This window comes from Trichoderma harzianum (genome assembly GCF_003025095.1).
Source record: "Trichoderma harzianum CBS 226.95 unplaced genomic scaffold M431scaffold_6, whole genome shotgun sequence".
NCBI lineage: Eukaryota > Fungi > Ascomycota > Sordariomycetes > Hypocreales > Hypocreaceae > Trichoderma > Trichoderma harzianum.
The window spans coordinates 2,368,570-2,387,143 of NW_020209254.1; the positions used below are offsets into that span (position 1 = coordinate 2,368,570).

General features: G+C 48.6%; 7 protein-coding genes across 7 annotated transcripts; 4 read left to right on the forward strand and 3 right to left on the reverse strand.

Annotated features, from left to right (window-relative positions):
- Positions 1-205: 205 nt before the first annotated feature.
- M431DRAFT_495469 (hypothetical protein) lies at positions 206-1,992 on the forward strand (the record flags this gene model as incomplete). Its single annotated transcript, XM_024917364.1, has 3 exons — positions 206-335; positions 399-1,241; positions 1,304-1,992. 3 exons carry the CDS (start codon positions 206-208, stop codon positions 1,990-1,992), a joined length of 1,662 nt encoding a protein of 553 aa, XP_024774931.1.
- A 2,203-nt stretch (positions 1,993-4,195) lies between these two features.
- M431DRAFT_84935 (hypothetical protein) lies at positions 4,196-5,632 on the reverse strand (the record flags this gene model as incomplete). The annotated part of the gene is made up of 4 exons (XM_024923493.1): positions 4,196-4,805; positions 4,867-5,011; positions 5,077-5,360; positions 5,421-5,632. The coding sequence occupies 4 exons, from the start codon at positions 5,630-5,632 to the stop codon at positions 4,196-4,198; spliced, it is 1,251 nt and encodes a 416-aa protein (XP_024774932.1).
- Positions 5,633-6,004: 372 nt separating this feature from the next.
- Positions 6,005-11,347, forward strand: M431DRAFT_84929 (hypothetical protein; the record flags this gene model as incomplete). Its single annotated transcript, XM_024923491.1, has 8 exons — positions 6,005-6,544; positions 6,634-7,211; positions 7,367-7,448; positions 8,465-8,631; positions 8,903-8,974; positions 9,194-9,946; positions 10,016-10,306; positions 10,393-11,347. The coding sequence occupies 8 exons, from the start codon at positions 6,005-6,007 to the stop codon at positions 11,345-11,347; spliced, it is 3,438 nt and encodes a 1,145-aa protein (XP_024774933.1).
- A 1,026-nt stretch (positions 11,348-12,373) lies between these two features.
- M431DRAFT_85680 (hypothetical protein) lies at positions 12,374-12,927 on the forward strand (the record flags this gene model as incomplete). The annotated part of the gene is made up of 2 exons (XM_024923586.1): positions 12,374-12,672; positions 12,750-12,927. 2 exons carry the CDS (start codon positions 12,374-12,376, stop codon positions 12,925-12,927), a joined length of 477 nt encoding a protein of 158 aa, XP_024774934.1.
- M431DRAFT_439995 (hypothetical protein) lies at positions 12,909-13,672 on the reverse strand. The gene is made up of 4 exons (XM_024915191.1): positions 13,597-13,672; positions 13,393-13,464; positions 13,261-13,335; positions 12,909-13,185 (listed from the first exon to the last, which is right to left on the reverse strand). Exons 1-4 carry the CDS (start codon positions 13,624-13,626, stop codon positions 13,111-13,113), a joined length of 252 nt encoding a protein of 83 aa, XP_024774935.1. The 5' UTR covers positions 13,627-13,672; the 3' UTR covers positions 12,909-13,110.
- A 138-nt stretch (positions 13,673-13,810) lies between these two features.
- On the forward strand, positions 13,811-15,449 carry M431DRAFT_520505 (hypothetical protein). The gene is made up of 2 exons (XM_024920428.1): positions 13,811-13,947; positions 14,017-15,449. Exons 1-2 carry the CDS (start codon positions 13,836-13,838, stop codon positions 15,315-15,317), a joined length of 1,413 nt encoding a protein of 470 aa, XP_024774936.1. The 5' UTR covers positions 13,811-13,835; the 3' UTR covers positions 15,318-15,449.
- A 124-nt stretch (positions 15,450-15,573) lies between these two features.
- M431DRAFT_520506 (hypothetical protein) lies at positions 15,574-17,532 on the reverse strand (the record flags this gene model as incomplete). The annotated part of the gene is made up of 6 exons (XM_024920429.1): positions 15,574-15,785; positions 15,887-16,373; positions 16,446-16,571; positions 16,634-16,986; positions 17,061-17,257; positions 17,334-17,532. 6 exons carry the CDS (start codon positions 17,530-17,532, stop codon positions 15,669-15,671), a joined length of 1,479 nt encoding a protein of 492 aa, XP_024774937.1. The 3' UTR covers positions 15,574-15,668.
- Between the last annotated feature and the right edge of the window lie 1,042 nt (positions 17,533-18,574).

Sequence of the window (18,574 nt, forward strand, 5' to 3'; positions counted from 1 at the left end):
ATCAGGAGGCTCCGCGGAGGATGATTCGCAACCCGTGGCGAGAGATGAAAAAGTTAAACAAGAAGTAAGGAAATCACTTAAAAACAAAGTTCTCTCCAATCTCTGGATAACATCGAAAGAATTCCACTGGTTGAGTTTACAGATCGTCTTGTTCAGGGCCTTTCAATAGCTCTGGTATATACTAGCAAAATTACCTGATTTCACAATGTCTACTCTTTTTCATCTCTTGGGAGAGCAGCCGTCTACTGCGATAGAGTTTGAAGTCTCTGCATCATTAGACTTTGATGACTTGCAAGATCTTGTTGCGTCACATTTTGCTATCGTTGAGCCTCGTGGTAAGTGCTTAATTCCGAGACAACACATATAGCATGATTTACTCATATAACCTGCTACTTTAGGCGTTGGCTTTGTGTCTCATGATCAATACCTTACATTAGTAGCAGATGTACTTGCTTCTGATGGACCCATTGCAATCTCTATCGATGGAGGCCCAGTGCGCGAGATCCCTGGACCCAAAGGGCTCCCGTATCTTGGCAATTTCACTCAGATATACCCTGATCATCTTGGTAATCATCAAAGGCTGTTTGAAACATATGGCAAGCTTTTCGCGGTCACCACCTTCGGCACTACGTGGAATTACACAAACGATCCCAATCTGACGAACATCTTCTTTACCGAAAGCGAGTTTTTCACCAAGGGTGTCATTGACGGACATCCTCTACACGCGTTCAATTTGGGAGATGCTGGCATCTTCTTCGGCAGTACAGACACTGACAGCTGGCGCGCAAATCACAAGTTCTTTCCCCCAGCTCTGGGTCCCAAGGCCGTGAAGCACTACGCACCCAAACTCCAGGATACAATCGAGGACGCATTTTCCGTCTTTGATCAACTAGACGAAGGCGGCGAAGCTTGGAATGTGTTCCCCTATATGCTGAAATTAACGTCTCAAGCTATTGTCAAGCTCGTCTTGGGTATGCAAGTTCGTCATTTTGCATCACCGGATACGCCACTTGATGAGATAGTGTCTATGATCATTGAAATCTTGATGTTGGCCAGGAAAGTGAATCGCTATGGCTCTTGGTACGGCAGTCTGCCATTTGGGGACCCTCAAAAACTCCGCAATGTAACCAAGATGATTCGCGAGCGGTTGGATAAAAAAATGGAGGAAGTCGAGAATGCCAAAGTGGGTGCAAAAAAACTTGAACTGCAAGACGCCGCTTTAGAAGCAGACAACTTGATCGGTATGCAGCTACTCACTATGCTTGTTAAAGAACATCGATATGCTAACCAGGCTTGACATCAGATTTTGCTGTTCGAGCGCGAGACAGTAAAGGAAACAGGCTGAGTAAAGACCATGCATCTCTAGGTGTAACCGTCATCGCTGGCGCTGGCTTTTCGACCACAGCAGCGTTGCTCTCTTGGTTGATATATGGCCTAGTCTTTTATGAAGGGATGCAAGATCGCATCCTCCAGGAGCTTATCGACAATGATTGGAACGAAGATACAGTCGCTACACCAGAGCTAACCCACAACCTCAAATTTTTGGATAAGTATATCAAGGAAACACAGCGGCGACACAATGGATCGTTCCAACCAGGCCGCACAGCCAAGACTGATCTGATCTTACCCGGAGGATACAAGATGAAAAAGGACTCCCTCGTCATCTTGGCTCTACACCACCTCCACACAAACTCTAAGCAATGGGACAGCCCTCTACGTTTCGATCCCGACCGCTGGGACACTGAAGAAGTCAAAAATCGCCCAGCAGGGTCGTTTCAGCCCTTTGGCTCTGGAGCTCGAGGCTGCATAGGCTTCAACTTGGCATTGGAGGAAGTCAAGATATTCCTACCCAAGCTAGTATACCGCTACAGGTTTACGTTGGCCAAGATGGACGAAGCGGTTCAGTACGATCCAAACCAGGTGGTCATTAAGCCGGACAATCTGTACGTTCGTGCGGAGAGAAGAGCTCGATGGCCAGCGAAGTCCGAATAAGCTATATGCTTATTATGGCTGACGCCACCTTTTTCACGGTCAGCAAGGTGTGGGCCGTGGTTCTTGTATCCTTTCTTTTTCATCAGCTGAGAATGTCAACATGTCAATAAATGGGAATTGAGTAAAACAACGTAGTCTTTCGTTATCAACCTGACAAGGACTTCAACTACTTCGCTTGGCTGTGAAACTGAAAACACGTTACTTAGACGTACTGTGTCCCAACTCCGTAAATGGGGGTCAAGGCAAGGTTAGGGATTTTCATGTGGTCTCTTACAAGGCTCTCGTCGCATGGCTTGCTGACGCTACTATCCCTGTTGCAGGTCGCCGACCTTGGGGTCTTCGCTAAGTATATCAGCACTAATGCGCACATCAACTCCTGATCTGATAGCCAATAGCGCAGGGGGGCTTCCAATGCGATGCCGCTGCTACGCCGCAATCGTCGTGTTCCAGAATCCGCATTTTCAAGGCGTCTTAATAATAAACCGCCGTACTACCCTTTCGGTCTTCCCTGCGGACACGGATGAATGTTCGGGGAGATCCTTTCCACCCTTCACGGAGCCGTGCTGTATTTGGCAATACCCGCCGTAGCGCAAATACAGCGGTAGTTAAGCTAGGTAACTTCAACTGTTGAGTTTTTCAGTAATGTCTCGATTTGTGTCACATTGGGTAAATGCTTCGTAATCTAAGAAGAACATGTTGCTCCCCTGTAGTAAGATTGCTACTATTGGATTGATTAGCTCGGCTATGCTTGTTATTCTGACTGCATTGGTATTAAGGAGACACCAACTATAGAACCAGTGAAGACTTTCCGAGCTTTGACAATAGATAGTGACAAATTATCGACAAAAACGCCGAAGCCGCATCGTCATCTGGTCTTATGAATTAACTTCAGACATATTGCGAGACGATACCTAAAGATGTCATGATTTTTTGCTAAATGATAGTAATTGAGTCTCTTAATGAAATAGCGCCGCTTAAAGTGACACTAGTTGTACTTCAACTTACAGACATTGAAGTCAAACAGGTTAGTAGTTTCCGTACGACTCGTGAAGTTGTCGACTTTGCTCAGTACTGTAGCGTAATATGAGCTGTCAACTTACAAGCATCTTCCTATGCTTGCCAGCCAAGACTCTTTCTTTTCTTATTACATATTGTCTTTTTTTCGTTCATTTTCCATTTCTTTTTTGGGTCAGCCTTTTTGTTTCACTGCTGAGCTCCTTACTAAGTCTACAACCAACCATACAAGACTTGTTCAATCCTACAACTTCCCGATCAAGTTACGGTGGATTCAGATCAAAACTCATTTGCACACCCAGAACACCAAGCTTTGATGCGGAATTCCGCGGACGACTCAGGCTTAAACCCGGAGGTTCTAGGCATGACTCGCCCTGACATTAGTGGCACGTACAATATAAGCCTGGTGACACATGTCTCCGTGGTTAATTTGTCTGGATCGGGGCAGAGCGGATAGTTTTCCGCTCCATGTCAAGTTTAGCACTTAAAAAAGGCGCAAAGACACCCGAGAATAGTACTACTATACGTAGGTATTGAGCTAGGTACCGTAGTCTAGGATGATGCTCATTATGCAGTAAGGCTTCCGGAGCCAACTTTCGCAACTCTATTTTTTCGTCTGACAGATAGTACCTCAGATGTCGTACTCTTTCCTTTTGTAAATAGCGATTTTCATTTATTATTTAGTTGTTTATCTATTTATTATTTATTATTTCTTCGGAATGTCTTTCTGAAACTCCGAACACTTAATCCCTAACTCCCCGTAAATCACCCTGTATCTCGACCCTTCCCATGGGTTGATGCTTATTATGAGCTTCCCCAACTCCCCGGATGCCCTATTATTAATGCATTACAACGTGACGCATTTACTACACATGTAAACCAAACACCAAATACGAGCACAGTTTGGTGAGAAGAGAGCCATCTAAAATTAGAACTTTGCACTTGCCATTGTTACATGTAACGTCCCATGTTGTACGAGCACGTTCTCTCTAGCATCTGATCTAGGGGTGGTATTGTATGAAAAAAAAAAAGAACCCAAAAAGGAGGCAAAAGCCTCAGCGCCGATCCATGCCATGCCATGCCATACCGTAATGCTGCTGCGTGGTCCATATTGTACATCCATATAAAGCCGTACCAGAAGACAAAAAAAATAGACAAATGCCGCGTGCTCGTATCAACATCCATCAAATTAGCCCCCACCAGCTGGTCTTTGCTTTAATTGTATGAGATGCTTCAAACCAGTCTGGACGCCCATGTACTTTCGTTGTTTAGGATCATACCACCCGAGGACGTATACAGCCATGACCGCAGACTTTCCCTGCAACTCTACCAGTCCATCAACTCTGATGCAGCCCCTGCTTGGTGGCTGCTTCGCAGGCTGCCAGTTCTTCGTAAATGTAACGGTGGCGGCCTGAAGAGCTGCCTGAATCCGAGGATCAACTTGGCTTACACCACTGAATGGGGTGCCGGGTATTTCGCTGATCCCGGTGTGGACCGGAAAGTTGGACTTATCCGGCTGCCCTGGGACCTTGACCGTCTGTTTGCCAGTTGTCCCGAGTTCTCCTTGTTCTTTGATACGATTCAGAATGGCGGCCTGCCATGTTGCCTCGGGTGGAGGTGGCGTGTTAAATCCCAATACTTTGCCAATATCTTGGGCTGTCTGCCTGGCCAATGAATTAAGAAATGCCCACACTGATAATGCTACTGCTTTTGGGTATATGGCCGTGTTGACGTGGTTGGCAGCCAGCGAGTCCATCGGTCGATCACCCCAGAATATGCCGTCATCGTCAATAATGACACTGTGAAAACAAGGATTAGTATGTACATGTCGAAGCAAACGATGGTGACTTCATGTCTTACCCAGAAACATAGTGTTTTGGTGGCGGTGCGGGGGGATAGATGATATCCAGCCATAGCTTTTTGAGTTTGATATCCCGGCCACCGAGTAGCTGAACATAGGCGGGATTTCGTTCCACGCCTCGCCGTATGAGCTCCGCCAGGCCCACTATGAAGATGGCCAATTAGTGATTATGCAGCTTCAAAGGCTTTTCCCTGCGCCTAGGTACTTACTCTTGATGTCTTTCTGCAACTGCTGGTCTTTATTAACAGCTATGAAGGTTGCCCACTCGGGATCGGAGCCCTTGTACGGCGGTTGTCTGACCTCCTTCGTCGTAAATGGGAACGGGAGGAACAGAATCGGCTCGTCTTCATCCGCCATATCCTCCATCTCTTTCTTTTCTCTCTCCGACAAAGCCTCCCATTCATGATCCGCCCAGTCTAACAGCGGGTCAAAGACGACCGTTGCAAATATCTGCCAACAGGCATATACGGCTATGGTTGTAAAAAAGGCTCGGCTGTGATTTGATATTAGTCTCTGGGAAAATCGCGCCGACTCAGCCGTGGCAAATGCTTACTTTATGCGACGTCGGAAGGAACCTGGCTTGGGCGGAACAACAGGCTTCGCAAAATAAACCGGAAGCCCCTCCGCCGCTGGTCTATTTCGCCATGGTAGAAAGGATATCTGTCGGCTAGCGGAAGGGATGCGATGGGAGGGGAGATGTGATGAAGCTTTCGATATAAGGTTTGCGTGTCGCTGTCGCGAAACGACCGCTGCGCGCCGCAGCATCCCGGCTTGTCGGTAGATTCTGTGCGCTTGCAAACGGCAAAAGATCAAAAAAAAATACAATCAAGGAAGAAGAGAAAGCCTGTGTCAAAAGAGCAAGCGCATGGTGTATTTGAAGCTATTGCGATGGATAATGAAGTTCTACAGAGATGATAAGGCAATCAGATTACACATTTGTCGCATGTGGTTACGCAGGGGTCTGACCGGAACATTGTACCCCCATCACCGACGCGCCAACCACATCCAGCTAGCATGCACCTGAGGCGTCACCTACGTACTTCATATTCTCGGTGCAACTTGTTGATGCCGAGCCCTTTTTGCGCGCCTTCATCATCCACGACAGCTTCGATAGCTTCGACAAAGACGAAAATCATCATGAAACTCTCGCTGGGGATTGCCGCAGCACTTGTGAGCTGCGCTGCAGCATCGCAGCCCGCCGCCGACGTTTACGTTCTACCGAATCGCGAATCCGCATCGCCGCCGTCCATTCCCAGCAGCGTTGCCCGGCTGATCTTGCTGAAGCTGGCGGATTCCGGTTACTTTTCCTTAGTCCGCGATATTCCTGACGACGTCGATGTCGAAGAGGTGGTTTCGTTGATGAATCGATATGGAGGCGTCACTACTCCATTGTTTGATGAGCTTGCCCATGAGCCTAAGCAGTTGTTCATTGCGCTCCAGGGCTTGACGGACGAGCAGATGAAAGAGACCAGAGCGAAATTACAGCGGCAGCCCTCATTCACTATCCCCGATGTGCCTCATATCGACCGTCTGGAATGGGCGACGGGCTTTGAACCGCCTCCGTCCGAGCTTGTAAAAGGAAAAGGGATCAGCTGCTCTTATGATGAAATGACCAACCCAGTCGAGTCCCGGTGCTGGAAGGGAAAGAGTTTGCTGGCTAATTTTGATATCCAAAAGGTACGCATTGAAAGTATTGGATGCATTGTTGTATATGGTGGATGGGACGAAGAAAATAACCCGAACTAACTCCGCACCTTTGTTTATAGAAGCCGGAATACTTGGACTACGTGATCGATAGCTTCCCACGGCTGACCTCGCTTGCTGAGATTGGCGAAGTGCAAACAACTTTCCTGTTCTTCACTGGCGTTGGTAAATTGTCGAGCGAGGCCCAAGCACTTCACAAGCGCCAGGCGGAGCGGGTGATTTCCCACTTTCATAAGACTGCGGCCGCGGCGGAACCAACTTCGCCGGCGCAAAACACCCTCCGAGCCCCCGCAGGAGCTATTCCCGCCTGCTTCGACTCCCTGGACAGCTGTGTCTCCAAGACCGGCAATTGCTCACACCAGGGAGAGTGCTTGAACAAGTACGCATCTGCAGATGCCGGTGCCAGCGGCCGCGCCCCTGTCTGCTTTGCATGCCACTGCCTTAGCACTAGGACCGAAGAAAACGGACCTCTTACCCATTGGGCGGGGCCTACGTGCGCCAAGAAAGACATTAGCGTTCCGTTCTGGCTCTTTGCCGGCTTCACTTTGCTTATGCTTGGAACTATCTCCTTGTCCGTCACTATGCTCTACAACGTTGGAGATGAAAAGCTCCCCGGTGTCATTGGGGCTGGAGTTTCCAAGTCTAAATAAGCGGGCTAATGGGAGGTTGGAACGCGTTTTCTTTCTATGGCTTACACTGATTTGTTTTATTTCTTTTGTGACCAGTGGATAAGTAATGAGGCGTGGATGTCATGAGATAATGGCCTAGACAAGGGCTGAGTTTGGCATGTAGGAGTCGAGGAGCACCTATCGATGAGCAGCTCTACCATGTAACCATTGGAGCCTCATGTACCATACAGATGTATTCAATAGCGTTTGTTTTGCTTTTCCGTACTTTTAGCTTCCTAGAAGAGAAAGGTCCAGCCACAGGGCTGAGTCCTTTGGTTCTAAAACCACGAGCATATCCGTCTTCCGTGTCGATCTTTGTAATGGTGGTAAGAAGTTGTAACGGTAAGACGTGACGTGTTGCTGGTTGATGACAAGAGAAACAACCAACTCATGCGTGGATGCTATTTACAGTTCAGTTGACTCATGCTTGACTAAGCTTCTGTACTCTACTCTACATGTTGCTGGATCATTCCCGCGGGATAAGCATACCCTTAGCACGCAAAGTCCGCAATAATAAGGTTAATTGGAGACAGCTCAGAAACGGAACTGGCAAGTGGTACAATAGTAATCGGCCGAGACGGATTATGCTGTATTCCCCGTTTAGGACTAGCCAGCCCATGACGCGCCAAGCATGTCGCAAGTGGGCGATGTACTGCCCAGTGAGGACTAGCCCGCTCCTCCCAGCTGAACGGTCCATACTGATACACGTAAGTTCGATGTCCATGCGTCGGGTGGGGCAGCAGCAGCTGGGCAGGCATCAAAACAGCAAGGAGCGATCCAGGAGCTCTCAAGCGGCATGAGCGAGAACCTCGTCGGATACTTGGCCTCCGGACTAGGCTGGCCGCCTCAGGCTATTTGATGTCTCCCATTGCCTACTCTGGCTGCGCATCTCGCCCGTTTTTTCATGCCTTTACGCATCGGGATTTTCCGCGTCTTGACCAGGATATTCTCCGGAGCTGCAAGGCGTGCCAGATTGGCTAATCATCCCGCCTGAGACCCGACCTGCGCCCCGCTGAGGGAAGTCCGGACTTTTGCGAAAAGGCCGTCCCAAGCAGCTGTGCTTTGAGGCGTTGAGTCTTCGAGGGTCGTTTCTGAGAATGGTCTCTGGCATCCTTTAAAATCGAAAGCCCGCCGGACTTCATTCTACTTCCGTCTCGCAAAAAGACCTGGCCGACCATGTACCCTCTTTTTGATTGCTTGCATAACCTAGGGCGGGCATAACGAGAGCAAGCAAACAATGGATGCTGAACCCTCGGCAACGACCACTAACAGCTCAAGGGCCGAGAGGCCAAAGCTGCCCACGGCAAAATGGGGAGCCGCCTGCGCTCCCTGTGCTACCGCAAAGGCGAAGTGTATACGATCAAACGAAGCTCCGGGAGCTAAATGTGACAGGTGAGCTAATGAGGGACAAGAGCTAAAAGTTCTGAGATCCTTTTTATTTTATTTATTTATTCGGGGTTTTAATGCCTTCTCATTGGATCTAATACGGTGGAAATGGCATCGGACGGAGAGTGGGATGGAGATAGTCACCAGTATCAGCCGTTCCTATCTTCTTTTTGCTTTTCTTTTTTTTTTTCCTTCCGTAATGAACGGCCAAATCACGCTTTTTGTTCTTCTATTGAGTGTCAACTAACAAGTCCATTGCTGTTGTCACGACTCATAGATGTGAGAGACTCCTGAAAGAGTGTTCCAACCAGATCCATCGCCCTCGAAAGAAGAGACAGGCCAAACCTTCGTAAGTCCGAAACTTCCGTTTCCCTCTCTTTATATGCAAGCTCCCGGCTGCGACTCTATTCGTTATACGCCGTCCCGGACATGTATTAGCTCGGCTCCCGGCCCCTGATGCAACAACTCCGTTTGAACGGGATTTCGGTGTTTCGATGGCGCTAGCAGCTTTAATCGTGGAGAATTCTGGAATTCCCTTTGAATCTCCGATCTAACAAACCCTGGGTAGCCGAACGGCGCAGATCGAAGAGCGGTTGAACGGCCTTGTCAGTCTTCTCAAGGCCTCCGGAGAGCTATCTGGAGCTCAGAGTGACTCACATTCGCAAGACGACATCGAAGATCCGGGAACAGAAGGCTCTTCTGACCGCCCATCCCCATTCTCAAGCCCGTCCAGCGCCATTCCTAGCATATCTAACCAAGCCAATACTTGGATTATCGACCCATCGTACAACTCCTTTACGCCGAAATCATGCATTTGCCATCCGGATACCATGGAGGCACCGCCGCCTCCGGAGCCAGACGAGGTGCTTCTTGATTTTTATCGAAAGAATCTTCAGCCGGTCCACCCCTTTGTCATAGTCCCACCAAATGTCTCGGCAGCCGTGCTGGCGGCAAGACGGCCGTTTCTAATGGCAGCTATTCGGATGGTTAGCTCTTTTCGAAGTATCAGATCGATGAGGGCACAGATGTATCATTTGATGAAGCACCTTGCAGATCACCTACTCATCCGCTCGGAAAAGTCTCTGGATCTGCTATTGGGAATCATAGTCATGCTGGGGTATCAGCAATACCATTGTTGTCTCCACGGGCAACTGAGCAACTTGATAACCTTGGCCGGAAGTTTGATTGGCGACATGGGTTTGGGCAAACCCCCGGGTGTGCACGAACGAACGCGGTTAATGGTCGTTCGTCCACCAGAAATACATGGCCGAAGTAATGAAGAGAGACGAGCCTTTGCTGGGGCATGGTACTGGGCATCAGTGTAAGTCATTTCCCCGCTACCTCAATCAATTGCTATAACTTGTTTACTCACTCACTATTCCTCCTACAGGATATCCATGAATTTTCAAAGAGTTGAACCTATGAGATACAACGGATACCTCCAAGACTGCATGCGGCACCTCGAAGAACACCCAGAATATGAAAGCGACATTTCTCTAGTATATCTTGTCAGGATACAAAGGTTGACGGAACGAATATCTGAACTCAACTCTAGAGACAGAGCCCCAGAAGAAGTCTCTTCTGTTCCTTCAGCTCCTGTCTCAGCCTACGTCTTGGCATTTCAAAACGAGCTCAACCAAATTCGGGACTCCATGCCTAAACATTTGAAAGATGACAGTGAGTACTTTTATGAATACTATGTGGCATAATATCTATCTCACTAACATCTGCCATAGAAACTTTTCAGCTCTTCCTCGATAGCGCCAGGCTTCGTTTATACGAGCCTCCGGTTGTCGATAAGAACTTGATCCGTTCCCTGTCCAAATCCCTTTCTTCTGTATCCATGGCTACGGATTCACCGCTCGATAAGATATATCAATCAAGCGCCGCTCTAACGGCGTGGTTCAATTCTTGGCTCTCCCTTCCCATCTCTACATACTACTTTCAAACCACCGCAGTGGGCTCACACCTTGTTTACGCTCTCGTCATGTTAGCCCGATGGGCAAGGTTGGCGACTCCCAGAGCAATGTACGAGGGCAAAACCACTATGCCAGATGACCCGAGTGCGAATAATCCCAATGTTGCCCTGTACAACTCTGATATGGGAAACTCACAGTGTGACCCGAACATGACACCAGACAAATGCGGAATGCCACGGGGACAACGTGTGACGGCACGCCCTGATCTGGACGACCCTGACCTTGCAGCTGCTGTGGCCGTACTGCGGACACAGCTACAGACACAACCAGGATTGATGATTAATATTCCTGAAATCCTTTCCGCGATATCCGGCCGCTTCGAGCATGCCAATGCAACTTTCCAATTATGCTCGGCAGACACCGAAAGAGTAAACAAAAATGTCTGGATGATGACTGCGCTAAAAGTCCGAATTACGAGAGCAAAATTAGAAAAGTGGGCAGAGCTGGTATCTGAAGGGTCAGAAAGCATGCATCTCGACAATCGATCAGAACCAGATCAGAGAATGGCTGATTGGCAGGCGGCAATGCACATACCACAAACCGAATGCGCCGGGCTAGACGATATGGGACTATTCGCGGATGACGGGGTACAAGAGCCGCAGATGGAGAACAATTGGGGAAACATGACGCACACATCATGGACTACCGATCTATTATCTGGTTTCGACCCAAGCGGATGGTTCGATGGATATGTGGATTGGAATTCAGTCCCGATGACTGCCGCGCCCCCTGTAGAGAGATGAGCTCTTCTCTCCTCTCTTCCCCGCGATTATAGAGAGATTTGGACGGCATCTTTCCAGGCCTCCTCTCAGGATTTGACATACGATGAGCAAATGTCAGACAAATCCAACTTATAATGAAGTTGCAAATGTCAATGATAGCAGGGCTGAAATTGACATCAGAAGGTTATACCTGCACAAGTACATACCGGACCTTTCGACAACACCGATCTTCTCTACAAAGCAGTCGCAACAGTCTCAGATATCATGCGATTTGAGCGGAAGGTGTGCCGTGGAATTTTATCGCGACGCTTACAAATGAGCGATTGTTTGGATATTTTCTAGAACTTGAATTAATGGCGAATTTGACGCAGATTAATGGGGTTGAATACTTTATGTCTCTCACTCAAGTAGCGCTTGTGTCACGCCACAGTGTATTCCATGATTTTGAGAGCGTGGTCTGAAGTCGAGACTCGCAATGAAGTAATATTGAATTAACTGGGCCTGATTATTCCCCATTGATGCTTGGATATTGGAGAGGCAATGACATGGAGGTTATCATAGGAGTACTGGCGGTATGAATAAACGGAAAAAATACCCGTGTGGCAATTCAAAATATATAGGTGCTCTTTTTTAAACTAGATTGAATACAGAATACATGTACAGAAGGCCTTTTCCTTTCTTCCTTGATCCTTCTTGGATGAAAGCTAAGTTGTGAATGAGCAACCATAGTCCGTGTAATTGAACATACCTAGACATTGAATGTTTAGTGGCATGCACTTTACTGTAAAATCGCTACTTTCAGGGCAGAAAAGAGACACAAATTGAAGAATTATCAAATCTGGGAGGGATTAGATGTTCAATTGGATGTTCTGCTTAGAGTCGAAATGAACATATGGTATCTGCTGTCAGAGAATGCGGGGTCTCGTGCTCGTCCCAGTACATCCCCCTAGATTCCTCACAAATCTCTAAAATCTGAGCTTCTCATTCATCAGCAATCAGCAACCAGCAATCAATTCATCCATACAGCTATCTACTAGATATTTCAGAATGGCGTCTGAACAGCAAGGCAGCTCTATCCTTGCTTTTGAAGAAATACCAGCGTCTGACGTCCCCTGTGCTGTCATTGAGCCTTCGGACGTCTATGAGTGGATTGAGCACACCAAGGCGGCAGGAGATCACGCGCGGAAAGAATTTTTACTGGTCGATGTGCGTCGGAATGATTGGGAGGGCGGCACAATTGCTACGTCTGTGAACCTGCCGGCTCAGTCATTCTATCATACTCGTGTGGGGGTGTATCAGCTTTGCAAGCAGGCTGGGATAAAGAAGGTTATATTCTACTGTGGTAGGTGCCTCATTCGGTGCTGTGGCGGTACGTCTTGATTTTCCGGCAAAGTGAGGATTAACGGGGGTCACGTCTAGGGAGCTGTGGAAGTCGAGGGCCGAAATGCGCAGGGTGGTTTCAAGAGTATCTTAATTCGATTGGCGAAACCGAGATGATGGCCGCCATCCTCAAAGGAGGCGTCAAGGGGTGGCAGAAAACGTACAATGGCCAGAATATGGACCATTATGACCCGAATGCCTGGGGTTCACAGAGCAAGTAGCCGCGAGGTTCCTGGTTGGAGGGGGTGCATTTCGTTTTCTTTTTCTTGAGCTCGGATAAAAACCAAAAATCTAGCAACAATAGACGTTCGTATCAAGTCCCATGATCGCCTCTTCGTATCGTTTCCGTAAACGCCAAACAAGCATATTCAGGCATCCATTCACCATCTTGTTGCCGCCCCAAATTATCGGTTCTGCCTGTCGTCGCCGCCGATTCTCTCCAGAGCCTCCAGCATGACCACGGAGTTGCCACGGATGACCTGCCGCATTGAAGTAAGCGTATGTTCTAGGGGGAAAAGACTTTGTGTTGAGGGAGGGAATCTGGTGTTACACACCACCATGCCGAGCCTAATTTTCTCGCCGCCGTCTTTCTCCTCGACCGCCTCGTCCAATACGATGTTCAAGAAGACCTGTGTCCGTTAGTTCTCCACGTCCTCTTGCTCCGCTTGGTACCGGGTTGTTCTCACATCGTATCCACGGAGTACACCGATGACCTTTCGGCTTCCGTTAAGCTGGACAAACAGCCTCTTGTCGAGATACTAGCTTCCAGTGTCAGCTGGGGATGATCGATTGGGAAGAGTAAACAATTTGCATTGACAGCTCCGTTTGATGGGGAACAAGAGAGTTATCTGAATCACAGTGATGATTATTGGTCGGGCTGGGCAACTCACCTTCTTCAGCTCAGGTTGGGCGGGCGCCATCTTGAGCAATCAATTAATTAATAGAGGCTTTGGTGACGGTCGATTTGCGACGCGATCTGGAAGCACTAACGCAGGTCGAGGAAGCTTTGCCCACCTTAAAATTCCAGTCACGTGCCGATAAGATAACGCATCTCGGGTTATCGACATTGAGATGAAGATGCGCTCTTGCAACTTGCACCTCAAGCTCATACCAAGGCAAATTGAAAAGAATGAGCTCGTTTGGCGCGAAACGAAAGGCGCGGGTCATCAAAGTTGATTACGATGATGAAGAGAGCAGCGGGGACGCGCCGACTGTGGCCGAAGGTGGAAGCGTCAAAGATGGTACGTAACTGCAGAACACTGTTTGGCGATGTCTTTGCTGATGGAGGACAAGGCTGACTTTGGCTGGAGATGTAGATGCTTTGAAGCCGACGTTTGGGTCTAAAGTAGGCCGGAAGCCATTTCGCCAATCTGGGCTACGGAATACGTTCAATCCACGAGACGAAGATGCATCAGGTGACAAGGAGGAGACCTCACAGGGCAACGACGAAGATGACGACGGTCCAGTAGTCGTACGGCCGAATAACAATCGGGCGGGCTCATTGAAGCAGAAGAAGAAGATACCCAAAGCAAAGATTTCGTTTGGAGACGACGCTGGGGAACAGGATGACGAGCAAAGCAGCGATTTTGCTTCATCAAGAAAGCCGGCAATGGGGCAGAAAGTACTTGAAAAGAATACTATCAAACGAGGCATGGCTGCCCGAGGGCTACCATTACCTGTCAGATCATACCAAGATGATGACGATCGGCCGAAATACAGCAGAGAATATCTCGATGAGCTTCAATCATCAACGCCAAACACTCCGAGCGACCTCTCATCTCTCAAAGCGAATCTCGATGACGAAATGGATCTGGATCCGTCCGAACTAGAAGGAGCTTTGATAGTAGACTCCCCTATGCCGTCTTCTACTGGTCAGCCTCAGACCACTCATATTCTCACCGAAGCTGAAATTCGCGAGAAGAAAGAGCGTAGAGCTCGACTAGCAAAGGAGAAAGACTACATTTCCATGGAAGATGAGGACGATTTTCTATCAGGACGAAAGAAAAAGGACGAAACTCGGTTGGTTGCTGAGGATGAGGACTTGGGAGAGGGTTTCGACGAGTACGTTGAAGACGGTGGACTTTCACTAGGCAAACGCGCAGAAAAGGAGCGACGAAAACAGGATCGTCAAAAGATGGCTGAGCTCATTAATGCAGCCGAGGGCCATACCTCAGACTCCTCATCAGACAGCGATGCCGAGCGACGAATCGCCTACGAAACAGCGCAGACGCGTGCAGGAATGGATGGCCTGAAGAAGCCGAAGAAGGACCCCAATGAGCAGCTGTTACAAGTTCCGCCCAAGATAACACCGTTGCCGAGTCTTGCAGAATGCATACTGCAGTTACAGGCTACACTGAAATCGATGGAGAATAATATTAATCTCAAAGCGGCAACAGTGGAGCAACTCACGCGCGAGAGAGACGACATAATCAAAAGGGAAGCGGAGGTACAGGCATTTCTGAACGAAACGGGCAAGCAATACGAGGAGGCTCTGGGGCGGAAACCAAACTCTGGCAGCGGAATGGCTGGCGCTGAATTGGCTGGCGAGAGGGGATTGGAGAGCTTGGGAGCAACACCACTGAATGAGGTTAATATGGAGGACAGAGAATGATGGATTCTCATTTGCTTTTCTCAGCCAGGATATTACAATTACAATGTACGAATACTATATATAGCGGGATACTAGGCAAGCTATCGATTGGACGATAAATTTAATGATGGACGATTAGGTCAAGACTTCATGAATATGTTTCTTCTCTTGCTTATATACCATGATTCTAGAGTGACATGTACACAGAGATATTAACCAAGGCTTAGTTTCTCATTACACTAGCGGGATAAGCTGGAAATATACTGGAAAAGCTTGCCTTGTGAGCTGGGGTATCATATTAGATGAGGATGTATGGAAGAAAAAGACAATTCAAACAGTGCAACGTAGGCCCATAACCGTGCTTCTGCTGGTTCAAAGATTGCGTTTGGTAAGTGTCACCCAAAAGTCAGATGCAAAGAGGAATATAGAGGCGGTCGTTTTGATTGGGGTTTCAGGGTTCATGACGCAAAAGTCGAAACGTCGTACAAGCTGTCACAGAGGAAGAGAGAAAAACGACCGTGTTAGCTGCCTTGAGTCATCTAGAGGCTGTACTTAAAAGTGTCGACCATGTCCATGTAAGTGTTACGTACCTCAAAAACGGCCTTGTGCAACTCCATCAGGGCAATCGGCTTCCCGAGACAAGAATACTTGCCGTACCCGAAATGGGTGTCGACAGCGTTTATCATGTCTTTCAGTCCATCTCCCTGAGCGACGAGCCACCTCTCCGGCCGAAAGACGTTGGCGTCCGGGCCCCAGACTGTCTTGGAGCGCCCGACTCCGTGAAAACCCTGACCAATCTCTGTGCCTCCGGGGACGAAATAGCCGTTGAGGTAGTCACCCTCGGGGGGCACGGTCTTGAAGCCAAGGCCGCCGACTGGAGGCCACATGCGGAGACCTTCGCGGATGACGGCTTGGAGGTAAGGCAGAGACTGGGTTTGGGACCAGGTGATGGGGGAGCTGACGGTGGATGAGGCGCGACGGATTTCGTCGATGAGGGCGCTGTATGCTGGTGGGGAGGTGATGAGGGAGAGGAGAGTCATGCGGAGGGCGTGGGCGGAGGAGTTGGAGCCCGCGATGCTGTCAGTTCATTAGTGCCAGTGTTTTGAAGATTCGTTGACTGGCTGTGAGTCCATAGTGAGGGAGACGTACATAGACAAGAAGACTTGCTGGATGAGATCGTTTTTGGTCATGCCGTTGTCGATGTGGGCTTGCATCATGTCGTGAGCTCGTGGCGTCTTGGGGTCGAATCGAGTTTCTACATAGCGTCGCGCGAAACTGACAATTCTCACTCAGCATTTAATCCATTGGTTACTGAATGATATCTTCACTTGACTTACTGCATCAATCGACCAAAGCCAACTTGGTCTCCTTCCTTTGGTAGCAATAATCGCAGGGGCCACATATGGACGAGATTCGCCAGAGACGGCATCACAGAGACTACGTTCATCATAGGCAGTGAAGTCGTGTTGATCTCGTTGTACTGGTATAAATCTTGATCTTTTTCAAGATAGCCAAATGGCTGTCCAAGAGAGATGTCGCCTATGGCGTCCAGGGCGAAGAATTGCGTCTTTTCAGCCATGTCTACCGGGCGGACGTCTGAGCCAGATGAAACGTATTTGCGCTCAAGGAGGCTGATGAAACTGAGAAGCTGGCGGTCCATGGCAGCTTCGAAGCTAAAGCCTTCATTTGCCTAACTGCGGAAAGTATTAAGTTAAGTCTGGATATGGTAGGTAGAAAAGAAAAAAGAAGAGAGGGTGGACTTACACCAGGAGTCATTAGGGCGCGCATCTCTCTATGTTTTGCCGGGTCTCGTAGGGAGACAACATTGTCTACGCCAGGGATGATCTTGCCACTTGCGTAGAATTTGCCCTTGGTGTAGCCGCTGCGGACTGCAGACATGCGACGGAGCGCTTCGGGACCAGTAGAGAGAAGCTGGTTGGGGCCGATGCGTACGAGAGGGCCTAATGTTGTGAAAATGGGTTAGAATGAGATAGGCATAAACCGTCATATTTCACTTGTAAAGGTGAATGTGCCTACCGTAGGTGTCGGCGGCTTCTTTTAAATGCTCATGATATCTCCCAGACAATGCGTTCGAGAGCTGCCACCATATTGTCCACCCAGCGATGGTTGGTCCGGGTATGTGTCGAAGTCGTTGCCAGCAGCAGACCTGGCGAGCTAGAAAGGCGACTAAGAATATGAGGCAGAAATTGGATAAGTAGATAGTTAAAGGCGGCATTGTGACTACTTGGATTTCTAGACAAGGGCGAGGGCCGATTTGCGCTGTAGATTTGCAGATAGAAAGGAGGAATGGATGGTGCAATAGTTCGCTCAATCAACCTATTCGATACTTAAACTCATCGAAATGAGAAGCGATAGGGCTGAGATTTAAGAAGATGGGATGAAGAGGGAGAATTAGTTGCTCGAGCACTACGCGTGTTTAATCATCTCACTACGCCTTAGCATTTAGCTTAAAACCCCGGTTGCGGTGAACCCGGAGGCCCATGAAATATTGAATCCGACGACTAGCAGTAACGGTATAGGAAGTGAATCAGACAGCAAAGCGGAATTTGCGGCTGAAAAAATGGGCAAGGGGGATGGAAGGGATTGGGGGGGCAAGCCTCTCTCTGTGCTAACCGACTGTTACGAAACATGGTATCGGAATTTGGACATTGTTCCGAATGGCGAGTCTTCAACAGCCCCGAGTCTGTTGTTGGTCCACGTCCATGTACGTTACAGAACTAATTACATACCTACATTAGCATACGACAGCTGGCTGGTGCATGTGCAATAAAATCACGAACCCGGCCCTCGGATCCAGCTTCCAGGAGGGGCAGCTCCAGTTATTTGGGTCGCCAGCGGGACGGGGAGGGCCGGGCCAGGGATCTGGAGCCACTGGGATGGCGCTAATGGGTGCTATAATAAGTCGTCCATGCATGTGCTGGATGGAGACGGATGGAGACGGACTGATCAATGGATGGAATGCATTTCCTACATCTGTCTTGATGCAAGTCGGCGAAAGGAAATACGAGGCATGGGAATCAAAGTGCAGAATGAATTCCTTTTCTTCTGTTGATACGAAGACCCTTATCAAATTATCCCTTTTCTCCCTGATAGCGATTGCAAAACACTGTGATCCATGCCTCTAATTCCCCCCACGCAACCCCAGAATCGAACGTGCAAATATGAACCCAGCCAGGCTCCCCTTGGTAAAGATACCTGTAGTTGTATCTAGTTGAGGTTAGCTTAGTATACGGTATTTTGGAACCTTGACTGCCCTA